Source organism: Ammospiza caudacuta, chromosome 3 (assembly GCF_027887145.1).
Source record: "Ammospiza caudacuta isolate bAmmCau1 chromosome 3, bAmmCau1.pri, whole genome shotgun sequence".
NCBI classification, from domain to species: Eukaryota; Metazoa; Chordata; class Aves; order Passeriformes; family Passerellidae; genus Ammospiza; species Ammospiza caudacuta.
Genome location: NC_080595.1, coordinates 81,781,582 through 81,794,244, shown reverse-complemented (window position 1 = coordinate 81,794,244; position 12,663 = coordinate 81,781,582). Strand labels below are relative to the sequence as shown.

The window sequence follows — 12,663 nt, the reverse complement described above, 5'->3', positions numbered from 1 at the left end:
AGATGCATAGTTGTCAATACTGTGTGACCCAAGGACTTGGACTTCCTATTTAAAACCAAACCTGCCAACTCACCCTTACAGAAACCATACTGGGAAGAAGTGAGCCCATGCACAGCATTTGTACAGTGACAGTTCACTCCCTTAGAAAATCCAGCATATAAATTCAACAGCTTTGTTTTATGGATATGAAAGATGGATAATACAGACATAGTCCTTAAGTATTTTACATATTTTTGCAAGCTGAGCCACAAAGACATCACGATACTCAGCTAGGGTTCTGCTGTATGTAAACTCCAGAAACTGGAATGGACCAGCTTAAGTAGTTATTGATCATTCTTCTGAAAATTGCTAAAGTACTGTGGCATCACTAGATCCAGATCTAAGTGTTATCTGACAGTACCATGTAAAACAGATTTTAGATTTTCACATAGTTTTTCACTTGTAGTCACTCAGTGAATTGCAGCAAAGGCAACCCAATGTGTTTCATTAGAAAATATTTCACAGAAATAGAAAATATTTCATATTTTTGTAAGCTTATTTTATTTCTTTGCTGTACAGAGGCAGAAATGCAAACCATCTCAATAAATGTACATCAGTAACTACCCAGAAATGATACAAGTATGTACACAAAGCCCAATTATTTCACTTCAGTGTTGATACCATAGTTCATGTAGAGGTGGATACAAACAGCACTTACACAGTGTAAAGCATAGCTCTTGGGATATTTACATCTTGTTCTTCATATCAAAGGCTTCCAATACACCAGTTCTTTGTTACACTTGTGTTTGACAATCCTGCTTAGTAGTGCTGCCTCAGAACTGAAAAGTGCATTTCTTCATTTTATACATTCTCATGCAGATGGTGAACCGCTCCAGAAATTGTTCTCCAATCTTAATTTTTGGAAGTAATTGATTATCTTTGTTTTCTGTCAATTAAAATTTTAAGGTAAAAAACCATTTTCCCAAAGCTCTGTAGGTCATATGCAATTAAGAAAACAAAGCTCCTAAATGCAACTCCAGAAACTGTTGTCTTTTGACTTGGGAGGATAAGCAATCCTGTGAAAACACTAAACTAATCCACTGCTGGATTTTTAAAACACTTTGGAACATTTCAGGTTAGGAAGTTTGCAGATCCAAGCAGTTTGGAAAAGCCCTATAACACAGATATTTACATTCTATATTAGATTCTTGTGTTGCAATTAATCTGGCATCTCAAATGGGTTTTTTTTCTTCCATCGGAGATCTCACTTCAAAAGGAAAGTAAAAAAGGAATATGATTACTCTAATTGTAGAAAATACAATTTTGAGTTATTCCACAAGCAAAATTAATTTAAAAAATACCTGGGATGAAAGGACAACTCTCCCCTTCACCTATAAAGCAGCACTTCTAAAGACAATTTCTTTTGCTGTGTTCTGAGCTACTGCAATTCCTGCCAGATTTATTTTTATGCCACAACATCCTGCAGCACTAGGCTTCTTCAGAATCTCTATCCCATCCAGTCCTGTTTTAGGAGACTGAAATACGACGTCCCCTCTTCTGTCTGCCCTCCCTTAGGGCAGGAATGAGCAGCAGCAGTCTTGTTTAAAACAGCATCATAACCCTCATGGCAACAATCTGAGCTGAGCAGGACTCTGTAGTGCAGCAGCTGAGAGCTCCATCCACGGGCTCTGACAGGAAACCAGCAAGGAGCAAAGGAAGGAAAAGGCCAGGGAACAAGAGTGCCTTGCTCTTTGTGCACGTGCCTCACTCTCTGACATCCTGTTGCTGTGAGGTAACACAACAGCACAGACTTCTCTTCCAGGCATTTCCTATACTCCCACACACCTTGGCCCACAATCTATGCTCTGAAAATTACACTTGTTCAACAGCACAGTTTACAGCTTTATCAGAATGATATGATAATCTTAAGAAAACAAAAAAAATACATGTGGATAAAAATGGAAAAGGAGGATGTTACCTTCATCAGGATAAAATGATGTCTCAGTTTCACTAGATATGGACAGTATCCATATCTTCACAAGTTTCAGCACCTGGATTCTCTTTTTCCACCTCACATAGATACACGTCAATGGGTCCTTTCGTGCTCTTCACATGTACTTCTATGTGATCCTATAAAACAGCAACTTGTATGTAATTCAAAGAATAAAGCTTATACATTTATTTTTGCACTTATTTTAAAGACAACAGATTAAAAACAGAACAAATACAGCTATTTAAAATTGCTACTGCTTCCACACAAATTATGACATTACATACATTTGTAGAACAACTATTATGCAGAATTAAGCTAACAAGCTTTCATTTTTAATGAATGTGCATTTAAGTATTTGTTTAGTCTTTCTATTGACCTTCAGATATATGACCAAGACTTACTTATGTTTAGGAAGAGTAACAAAATTTAAAAACTTGACAAAACATTGCCATGAATTCGACAACAAACTGGAGCACAAAGGTTTAACAAAATAGTAAAGCAACCAATCCTTATCACTTCTACTGCTTTCCTCCCACAGACACCGTGTGGCAAGACACAGAGCAAATAAATCTTAATGCACAATGGAGAAAATATTCGGTGCCAATGTACAACTTTTGAAATTCTGCCTTTTTATTGCTTCAGGAGGCATCTGGAATTGTATCTTTTTCATCTCCACTGGATGACAATAGCTCCTTTAGACCAGGGAAACTACTGGAGATCTATATAGGGGATCTAACTCTTTGGTTCTACTGATTAATTTCCTTTTCCTAAGATATCCCCACCTTTCTATCCACATAGCAAGGCAACTTCAATGACTATGCAATTGGGAAGATTATAAAAAATGCTCAAGCAAAAAAGAAAATGGAATTAAAGCTCTGTTTGTTATCTTAGGCTGTCTTCCAGGATTTGCCCTCTCAGAGCACTACCAACAGTGGGCTCCCAGTACACAGGCCCCACTAGCAGCTGCAGCACTGCTGGGTGCAGGGGGCAAAGGTCTGGCTCCTCTGTGAGACAAGAATGGAGCCTGTGTATTGCACCGTGGGGTGAGGACAGGGCACAGCCCCACTCCATGAAAAATCCCTCTAGATATCATCTACTAGAGTGACAAAAGGGTTTTCTTTTTCCAACCATACTGTACATTGCATACTTTATTACAGCTTTTCCGTTCTCTCTAACAGAACCAGGTAACTAAAGCTCAGATACATTTATGGCTTAGTAATTTAGGCAAAAAGAAAAATACAGCAACTAAGCTTCTAAGACTACTATCCCTGCAGCACTGTTCAGTGGAACACAAGAACATTTAACTACCACTATCTGCATGACAGAGTAACTGGAAATCAATTACTGACTGCTGCTGCAAAAAATCAAATTTATAAACTTTTGTTTCTTTAGGAGAAATGCATTAAAACTTACGTCTTTAGGAACTGGTATTTCCAATTTGGTTTCCTCTGGAGCTTTGATTGCAATCACAATCTGTTCCTGAAAAGCCTGAATGCTTCGGATATCCTGGTACGTCACATAAGCTAGTGTATACATTGGTCAAGGATTATGTAAAGTCATTTGCTAATGGGCACAAGCAAGAGTATATGATATGAACACATCAAGATATGTTGAGGCAGAATACCAACTTCAGAAAATTGATTCAGCAGAGGTTAATATTAGCTTTGTAAAATGAAGTATCAGCTAATGGTAGAAAAATACCTTTCTGTATTTCCAGGAAGGAAAAAAGGCTTTTAGAAATATATTCAATGTTATTAAAAAACCCCAGTCTTCACAGATGTTGTCATAAGTCTACAAAGCCGAAGGAATACTGTTCTTCAGAAATTACACTCTGTTTTCTAATTGCATGAAAATAATTTCCTAAGACACTGTAGAACTATTTTCTTAAGCAGTAAGGTATAAAGAATATGAGCACATTTCATTTGTGCACACCCCTTAACATCTTGCCAAACAAGGGAGCGAAATAATATTTTATTGTAACTCAAAGCCAAAATTCAATCTTTATGCCATATATTAAAATCAATCTCTTTTCTATTGTCAAAACCCATCTGGAAGTCAGAACTGCACTGGAATCTCTTTCAAGAGAGAAGAGTATTAGGATATAACCAACATACCATTGTATCTCCTTGGCAACAGGCCACTGGGACTCCATTCTGAGTCCTCTCTGTCATCTCACTAAGCATCTTGAGCTCACTGGTGGGTCAAAACCTGCCCCTGAGGTGACTCAAATGGAGAGAACAGGGTGATGGTCAGGGTACTAAGACTATTCCCCACTTCACTCTTCTGCAGTGGAAAGGACACACAAGCAACACTCCTCCGAGGACAGGCTAGACTCTCCATGATACTGCAAAGCAAGGCACAGGACAGGCCTTCTCAAATGCAAAATAATCAAAAGTCTGTTATCATAAAACTCATTATCAAGCAGTACTGCATACCTGTGGTATCAGCCTACACTTCTTACTAGATATGTATGTGCAACCAAAATCATGTGTTAAAATAATGCAAGAGTTGAAAGGATATTTTGCATTTTCTTTGTCATCTATTAGTTCAAATATCTGATGAGCACAATTCTTGATTAATTCATCCAGAGCTTCTTCCATGGTTGATAAGTCAGAAAGTTCCTCTTTAAGGTTCTGTGGCTCTGGTGCTCTTCCAATAAGTTGGTCAAGACTGTTACCTCTAGAAGAATATGAAAATTGTCTAGCATGTTTGTATAAATAAAAGCACATTTATCAAACATCAAGTATACTAACAGCAAACAGTAAGAAAGTCTGGCATCCTTTTTTCTGCTGAAATATGCTTCCATGTACTTACACACTTGATACTTGTTAATGTATTAGGTAATTCACATAGCATAAGGAAGGAAACAGAACTTAAAATACTATCTATGAGAAGTAACTGAATATGCTTAAAGATACTCTCAAAGTTATAAACATTACTCAACACTGTTGGGATTTACTGTTTCAGAAACTAGAAGCTTCAAAGCCAACTCACATCCACTGGATATGATTCTTAGATCTTTTCTGAATCAAGTCGATGCCATCCAACACATTGGTGATGTCATACACTCTCCGTTTTCGTACTCCTAGTGTTTTTGCTACTTCATTTAAATCAAGGACACCGTCTGGAGCTTTTCTGAGAAGAGCCATAAATTTTCGTGTCAAAAGCACCAAGGATGCATCAAATCGAGGCCTTTTGATGTCCACAGTTTCTGTAAAGATTTGGTAGAATATTTTAGAATATATTAGGGTAAGCTACTACATAAGCATGAAGTAAAAAATATGATAGTGATGAAGTAACAATGAAGGTAGAAGTCTGGAAGCACTGCAGTTTTTAATGCTTACATTGCAATGGCACCATATAAAGCATATTAACTACACATACCTTCATTTGTTTGCAATGCTTTTATCTAAATAGCAAGCATACATTTTTGTGCTTTCAACATTCATGACTCCACACTGCTAGTATGGATATTAATAACTGAGTAACTGTATGCTCTACAGGACATGGGATCAGATCACTGACCAAACACCAATGAAACCTTTGGTTAACTATAGACCGTGCTGAGGTGCAGCCAGAGAAACACAGCTCTATCTCTGCTGCATGACACTATTAGAGTATTTTTTCACATCTTTTTGGTCCAGTTTAACCAGCAGACCTCACATGTAACCATTAGGCATGGTTCACAAGTCAGCTTGGCTTCGGGACTGTTTCAGCCTGCACAGGACCTATCTGCTCTGGAACTGAAGAATTCAGTATGCAGACAAACTTTTTGCACTATCTGTTCTCAGGGCAAAAGAACTAGTCATTCCATTGCTTGATTTACTAATACAACAAAGATCTACAGCTGCCCTGACACCCTGGTTTAAGAGATCCCTGCGCTATGTGTATTCATTACCACCATATTTGCAGAAAGAGCAGAAATCCCTGATGAATAACTTGAGATTGTTATTTATGTATGCAAAAAGCACAAAAAAGCACCCACTTCTGAGTGAAAAAGTCATGGTATGCACACGCTTATTTGATACTAGCAAATAAAAGATTGTCAAATTCAGCTGTTACTTGTCTTTTCTCCTGTAAAGCAAACCCAGTATTTAATCTGATCAACCTGTGTCCCCAGCAATATTCCAGTCAAATGCTTCAAGAAAAGGTGAGTGTGTAAACAAAGTACCCTAGACAACACTTTTACTTCAACCATCAGTATTTTTCCCAAGATGAATGAGATACACACTTTTACTCATAACATATCACACCCATTCCATGGCTGCAAGTTTGTGCACTCCTTAACACAAAGTGACAGGCTCAACAACTCAGTTTTGGACTGTGCTACTGTCAAAGGTGTGAAGTAATTTAGCTGGTGAGAAAATAAACAAAAAAAACCCCAAAAAACCCAACACCCAGAAATTCACTCAAGTTTATTTCCACATTTATTAACACCAGATGAAATGCAACATTTGGCAGTATGTTGTTCCAGTTTTCCCTCACTTTTCCTGTGCACTATTTTTTATATAGCAATGGGAAGGCATACTTGCAACAGATCTGAAGAGAAAAAACTATAAAGAACCTATAGCTTCACATCTGTTATTTCAGTCAGTGTTCAGCATTCTTCCTGCTCTGCTAATATTAAATATAATTTTTCATTTGTCTACAGCGTTGTAGTCACATTGTAAAAAGGCATGACATACTGTAAGATTAATTTTTACCCATGACACAGAGCAACTTACTTTTCACAAGCTGGGTGTCCTTGTGCACATTCAGGTCAATCATTGGTGCCTGAGGATAAAAAAGGGGAAAAAAAACAACTGTCATAAAATGCTTTCTACAGAGGGAGCTTCTTTAGCAGAAATCCTCAAATCTTTAGATGTTACAGCCATCACAGTTCTGACAACTCAACAGCTATTACTGTGAAGTGTCATTAGATAAAAGGAATAAATGTTTTTTAATTCCTGCCAGAACTTTAAGCCCTTCATCTCAGCACAACTCACTCTGTTTTCAAAAACAGGAAACACCATTGAACTCGCTGATGCCCAGGCAAGCTGCAACCTCTCTTGCTTCTTCTGCTTCAATTCACGGCCATTTCCTTTCAGCTGCCCATCATGTACAACTGTAAAATACCTGGTAACCTTTAAAGTTCTTAACTTGCTTGCAAATATGGAATGAAACTTGTCTGGGGAAATTTGGAAATTAGATATTAGAAAAATGGATCTTCACTCAGAGGGTGGTTGGGTACTGGAACAGGCTCCCCAAGGGAAGCAGTCACAGCACCAAGAGTTCAAGAAGCTCTTGGACAATGCTCTCAGGAACATGGTGTGACTCTTGGGATTGTCCTGTGCTGGGACAAGAGTTGGACTTGATGATCCTTATGGGTCCTTTCCAACTCAAGATATGCTGTGATTTTACTGAAGGGCTGCAGTAGTTTAACAAGTTCTCTCAGGAGCTTATTAACAGCCTTCTGGTCCTAGTGGGCCTAAAACAGGAACAGCATTCCAAGGGCAATCTAACATATGCCAAGGAAAGAAAAACAATAATTTCCCTCAATTTACTGTTCTCCTGCTAAGACAGCCTCATATGTCTCAATGTCAGGACACAATGCAGGTGCACATTTAGCCCACTGTCCATGAGGACCCCCAGGTCCTTTCAGCAGGGTAATCCCCAGCCTGTACCACTGCAGGGTAAAGGCAAGGCTTTAACTCTTGATTTTCAGCTTCCTGGGTTTATGAGGTGTTAGATGACCCCTTCCTCCAGCCCATAAACCTCACATCCTCCACCTAACACCAGGCCCTAGGACACACCCTGCCAGGCACCCACCAAAGCTGCTCTATCACTCCCCTCCACAAGTGGTCAGGGGAGAGATGTAACAAGAAGTTCATGAGCTGAGCTACAGACCAGAAGAGATCACTCCCCAGATACCATCATGGGCAAAACAGACTCAGCTTGGGAATATTAATTAAATTTATTACCAATAAAATCAGAGCAGAATAATGAGAAATAAAACATATCTTAAGAAAACACAATTCCCCCATCCCTCCCCAAGCTCTACCCCATCCACACCAGCAGCACAGGGAGAGGGGAATGGGGGTTATGCCAGTTTATCAAATGCTGTTCCTGCTGCTGCTCAGGGTGGAGAATCCTTCCTCTACTTCAGTGTGGAGTTCCCTCCCACAGAAGAAAGCCCCCCATGAACTTCTCCAATATGAGTCCATCCCACAGCAACAGTTCACCAACTGCTCCAACATCCATCAATTTCCCTCAGGGTGCATCCCTTCAGGCACAGCCTGCTCCAGCAGGGCTCAAGGCTCACAAGTTCTACCAGAAAGCCTGCTCCAGCATGGGCTCCACAGATCCCTCCAAGGAATCTGTTCCAGCATGGGCTGCCCACAAGTTCACAGCCTCCTTTCAGGCATCCACCTGCTCCAGCCTGGCTCTCCTCCATGGGCTGCAGCTGAGGCTGCAGGGAGTCTCTGCTCCAGCACCCAGAGCATCTCCTCCTCCTTTTTCTCCACTCACCTTGGTGTCTGCAGAGTTGTTGTCTCATATATTCTCACTTCACTCTTCTCTGGCTGTAATTACAACTGTATAATAACTTTTTTCCCCGTTCTTAAAAATGTTATCACACAGGCACTGCTACTGTCTCTGATGAACTCTGCCTTGGCCAGTGACAGATCCATCCTGGACCTGCCTGGAATTAGCTCTGCAGGACATGGGGGAAACTTCTGGCAGCTTCTCACAGAAGCCACCCTGCAGCCCCCCACCTGCTATCAAAATCTGACCACAAAAACCCAATATAGATTTACACAAGCCCAAGGTTTCCTTTGTTTGGGGTCCCTGTTCCAGCTGTTGTACCAAGACTAAGATATTTTAAGGGTCCAAATGTCTGAGGCTCTGCTATGGGAAACCTGGGGTTAATCTGGTGAGGGGACCTTGGGTGTGTGAGTGTGGGAGTGCAGCTGCAAAGGGGCCTCAGTCCCAGCTCAGGTGGTGTGAGAGTGACTGACAAGAGTGGCTCTTGAATGGTCAGACAGGAAAATTTCTTCAGTACTGTGACCTTTGACATTCCTTGCTAGTTTCAACACCACAACTTTGGCTTTCCAAGCATCATATCTGCGTGTCCAGGCACTTTTTATCCTTGTTCGTTAGGCTGTCCTTCAAGTCTGTCCTGCTCTTTTTGCCATGAGTGTCATGATGAAACGTGTTTCTCCTTACTGATCCCAATCTCTTCAGCTCCTCCAGCTTCCAAAGCTGCCTTCCCAAAAATTTCAACCTACCTCTTGGCAGAATAAGCTGGAGTCTTGAAGACTGAGTAAGCTGGAATCCAGGTTCTGCACTTTACTACGAACCTTCCTTGAATATCCCACTGTTAAGAAAACTTCCCAGTCTGACCATTCATGAGATTCCCTGTAAGTCTCATGCTGTCACTGCTGGGACTGAAGCCTCTTCATGGTGGACTGCTTCAGTGAGCTACTCTTCAGTGGCTCAACCCCAGGTTTCCCACTGCAGAGTCTCAAATGTCTCTCCATAAAGCAATTTATTCACGGTGAATAAACAGCCCAAGCTGGTATCTCCAAAGAGGGATTCACAATAAAGGAAGCTCTAAGTTTTTATACCTCATAGTCTACTCAGGTAAATGTTGCCCTGAGTTCTCTGCTCCTGCTGTGTCTCCCCATGCATCTCTCTTCATCCACCCTGGCAGTGCCACCACCTCTGTGTCCTTTTGTTACCTAAAGGGTTGGCAGTTCATGGCTTCTGCTGCGTCCCTCAGTTTCCACTCACCTGGTCAGTGCCACCTTCTTCCTGCCTGCCCTTTGTCATCCCAAAGGTTGGGCAGTTCATGGCTTCTTGTCCAGGGATCCCACCCATCTGCTGCCTGCAAACCGAGCTACCTGCAGAGATGTAATTCCCACCCACTATTCCATGGCCATCACAGGCAAGGCTGTTAATGATTACCACATCTTTGACCTCCCTGTTTATAAGAAGCTGATTCAGGAAAGTATCACCCACTGTAAACTCATCTAAGTATCCACATAAAGAAGCTGTGCCAAACACTATTTGCTTCTTACAATCATCACTTCAATTACCCACCAAAAAACTTACGTGAACTCTTTCACGGCTTTAAGAAAATACTACCAAGTAACCTTTAGCCCAACTGACAAGATTAATTTAAGGAAAAATGCAATGTATTTAAAATATATCACAAAATTAAAAGCATGCACCGTCACGATAAACTAAAAAACATGTACCTTTTTTTTACAGTTTTACAAAATAGACTTTTTTGCAAAACACTTCATAGCATTGCTAAAGGTAACGGTGGCAGCTGCATGTAAGACGATCACAGACGTTAAGAGGAGAAAACACATTGTGTCCCCTTTTCTCATACTTAGCTACACCATACTTAGCTCGATTAAGAGGCTGTAAGTGACACAGGCGAGAAAAACCATCCTTTAGCGTTCCAGCACCTTTCCCGGGAAGCCCGCCCCAACGCCACGAGGGAGGGAAGCACCCCAATGCTCCTCTCGGCTACCACGCTGCCCGGCCCGTCGCATCTTTCCCGCCCAGAGACGTAGGCCGGGCTTTCGGCCGCCCCCTCACAAGCTCGGCGGCAGGAGCGCAGCTGCAGCGCCGTCCCGCCCTCTCCGCATCCCCGGGCAGCGCCTCCAGCCATGTACCTCACTTACACGCAACGCGTCCGGCTGCAGCGGCTGCAGGCTCTCCCACTGCTCGGGGCTGGCCATGTCGGCGCGGCCCCGCGGCGAGGCGCTGGAGGAGGCGGAGCGCACAGACGCCCTCACGCCGAGGCTCCGAGCCGCGGCCGGGCGCGGGGCGCCGCGGGGCCGCTCCCGCCCTCATCGCTGCCCGTCATGGCCGCGGCTCCCGCGCGCGCCTGGGGCGGGAACGGGCAGGAGCCGCGCACGCGCCCTCCCCTCCGCCGCCGGGGCGCGCGCGCGGCGCCGCCGCCGCCTTCTCCCTCTGTTACCCATCGGCCCCCGCGGCGCCTTCCCGCCCTGCCCGGCTTCTCCCGGCTTCTCCCGCCCCCCGGGACTGCCCCCGCCTTTCCCAGCGCCGGCAGGAATGCGCCAAATCAGCTCCTTTCCTCCCCTCCCGTCGGCCTGCCAGACCGGCGCAGGGAGCGGTCCCGTCGCCCCCGCCCTCGCCTTTGCGACCGCGGGAGCTCACTGAGCGCTGCAGCGGCCAGCGTGGATAAAGGCAGGAGTCACAGATTAGGCTGAGTTCGAAGGGACCCACATGGATCGTCGAGTCCAGCTCCTGGCTCTGCACAGGACACCTCAAGAGTCACACCATGCGCCTGACAATGTTGTCCAAGTGCTTCTTGAGCTCTGGCAGGCTGGTGCTGTGACTATTTCCTGAGGAGCCTGTTCCAGTGCCCAACCACTGGTTCTCTGGGTGAAGAAGCGTTTTCTAATATCCAACCTAAACCTCCCCTGGCACAACTTCAGGCCATTCCCTCAGGTCCTGTCCCGGCCACTGAAGAGAAGCGTCGGCCCCTCCTGTGCCCCTCCCGAGCCGCTGTAACTGCGGTGTGCCCTCCCCTCGGTCTCCTCCGGGCCAGGTGACCTCCGGCACACGGCTGCCCTCAAGGACAGGGTCCTCACTGGTTACTGCGAGGAGGGAGACTTCTCTTTCCTCCAGGTAACACCATGAGCTAGGAGAGAGCATTCTGGCTGAGCATTGCCATGCAAGCGTGTGTGAGAGTAATTATTATTGACTCCCTGCCAAATTATCTGGTTTTGTCAATACTTGCTAGTATGAGGCAGCCAAAGCGATGTGTGTCACTCACAGGGGAGACATGGATAGAATGCCCATGTCAGGGATAAGTTAATTACAAGAGGTTTGTGAGTGAAGGGCAAGGTGTATTCCTCTAGGGCCAGACAGGAACCATCAAATGTGGCATGTCCAAACTAATCCTGTCCATTTACCGTGCAGCAACATCCTTTCCCAAGTCCCAGTTCCATCGCTCCTGCTCTTTCCTCCATACTTCTGATAACATTTTACAAAGCACTGATGCCTTGTCATTTGCCAGCCTCAGCAGTACTCTCAAAATTTCCAATTGCTTACATAACTTTTGTTTGTCAGACAAAAACATTTCTTTAAAACACAGCTCCTTGTTAGGTAGTCCATTTGTTGCTTGATTGCTCTTCATGGCAATTAACTCTCTTCTACAGCAGGTACGTTTGTCATGGAATTCTTTTGCTTCAAGAATTATGAACTTTTTTGCTTCTCCCACCCACATTTCAGGTGAAATTTCTAGTCCTGGTTTCATCAGACATGTAAAACTGCTAGTCTGATATGAGGAATTCAAAGCCATTAAGAACTTTGTTCATATTCTGCCAGACCAAACAAGTCAACTAACACTCTATTATCATGAATAAATACTGAATTAATTTCCATTTGCCATGCGTTTCATAGCCCTTCCAGTTAGACATTTCTTTAGGGTAGCTTATGGTATCACCAATGATGTATCAGATGCCTTGATAGAGGATGGAGTTTTCTTCATAGCAACCAATTTTCAGTCAAGTACTTGCATGGTAATAATTGACCTTGTAGGGAAGTGTAGAACTAAGGTGAATTGTTCTTGTGCTCTAATGAATCAATCAGAATAAAAGAGGGAAAAATATATTACAGCTCCTCAAAGGCAAAATGTGGTTCAGGAGATTTGGAGTTGTGCATTTAATGAC

At 43.2% G+C, this 12,663-nt stretch overlaps 1 protein-coding gene across 3 annotated transcripts; it reads right to left on the bottom strand.

Moving 5' to 3' along the window:
* Nucleotides 1-534: 534 nt before the first annotated feature.
* E2F6 (E2F transcription factor 6) lies at nt 535-10,845 on the bottom strand. 3 transcript variants are annotated; one of them, XM_058802103.1, is made up of 8 exons: nt 10,645-10,816; nt 9,743-9,852; nt 6,697-6,745; nt 4,967-5,183; nt 4,493-4,651; nt 3,386-3,500; nt 1,958-2,109; nt 535-1,246 (listed from the first exon to the last, which is right to left on the bottom strand). In XM_058802103.1, exons 1-7 carry the CDS (start codon nt 10,814-10,816, stop codon nt 1,990-1,992), a joined length of 942 nt encoding a protein of 313 aa, XP_058658086.1. In that variant the 3' UTR covers nt 535-1,246; nt 1,958-1,989. The 3 variants fall into 3 exon arrangements, with proteins under 3 accessions (XP_058658086.1, XP_058658085.1, XP_058658084.1); XM_058802102.1 differs by lacking the exon at nt 9,743-9,852 and having other exon boundaries at nt 10,645-10,845; XM_058802101.1 differs by lacking the exon at nt 9,743-9,852 and having other exon boundaries at nt 10,636-10,842.
* Between the last annotated feature and the right edge of the window lie 1,818 nt (nt 10,846-12,663).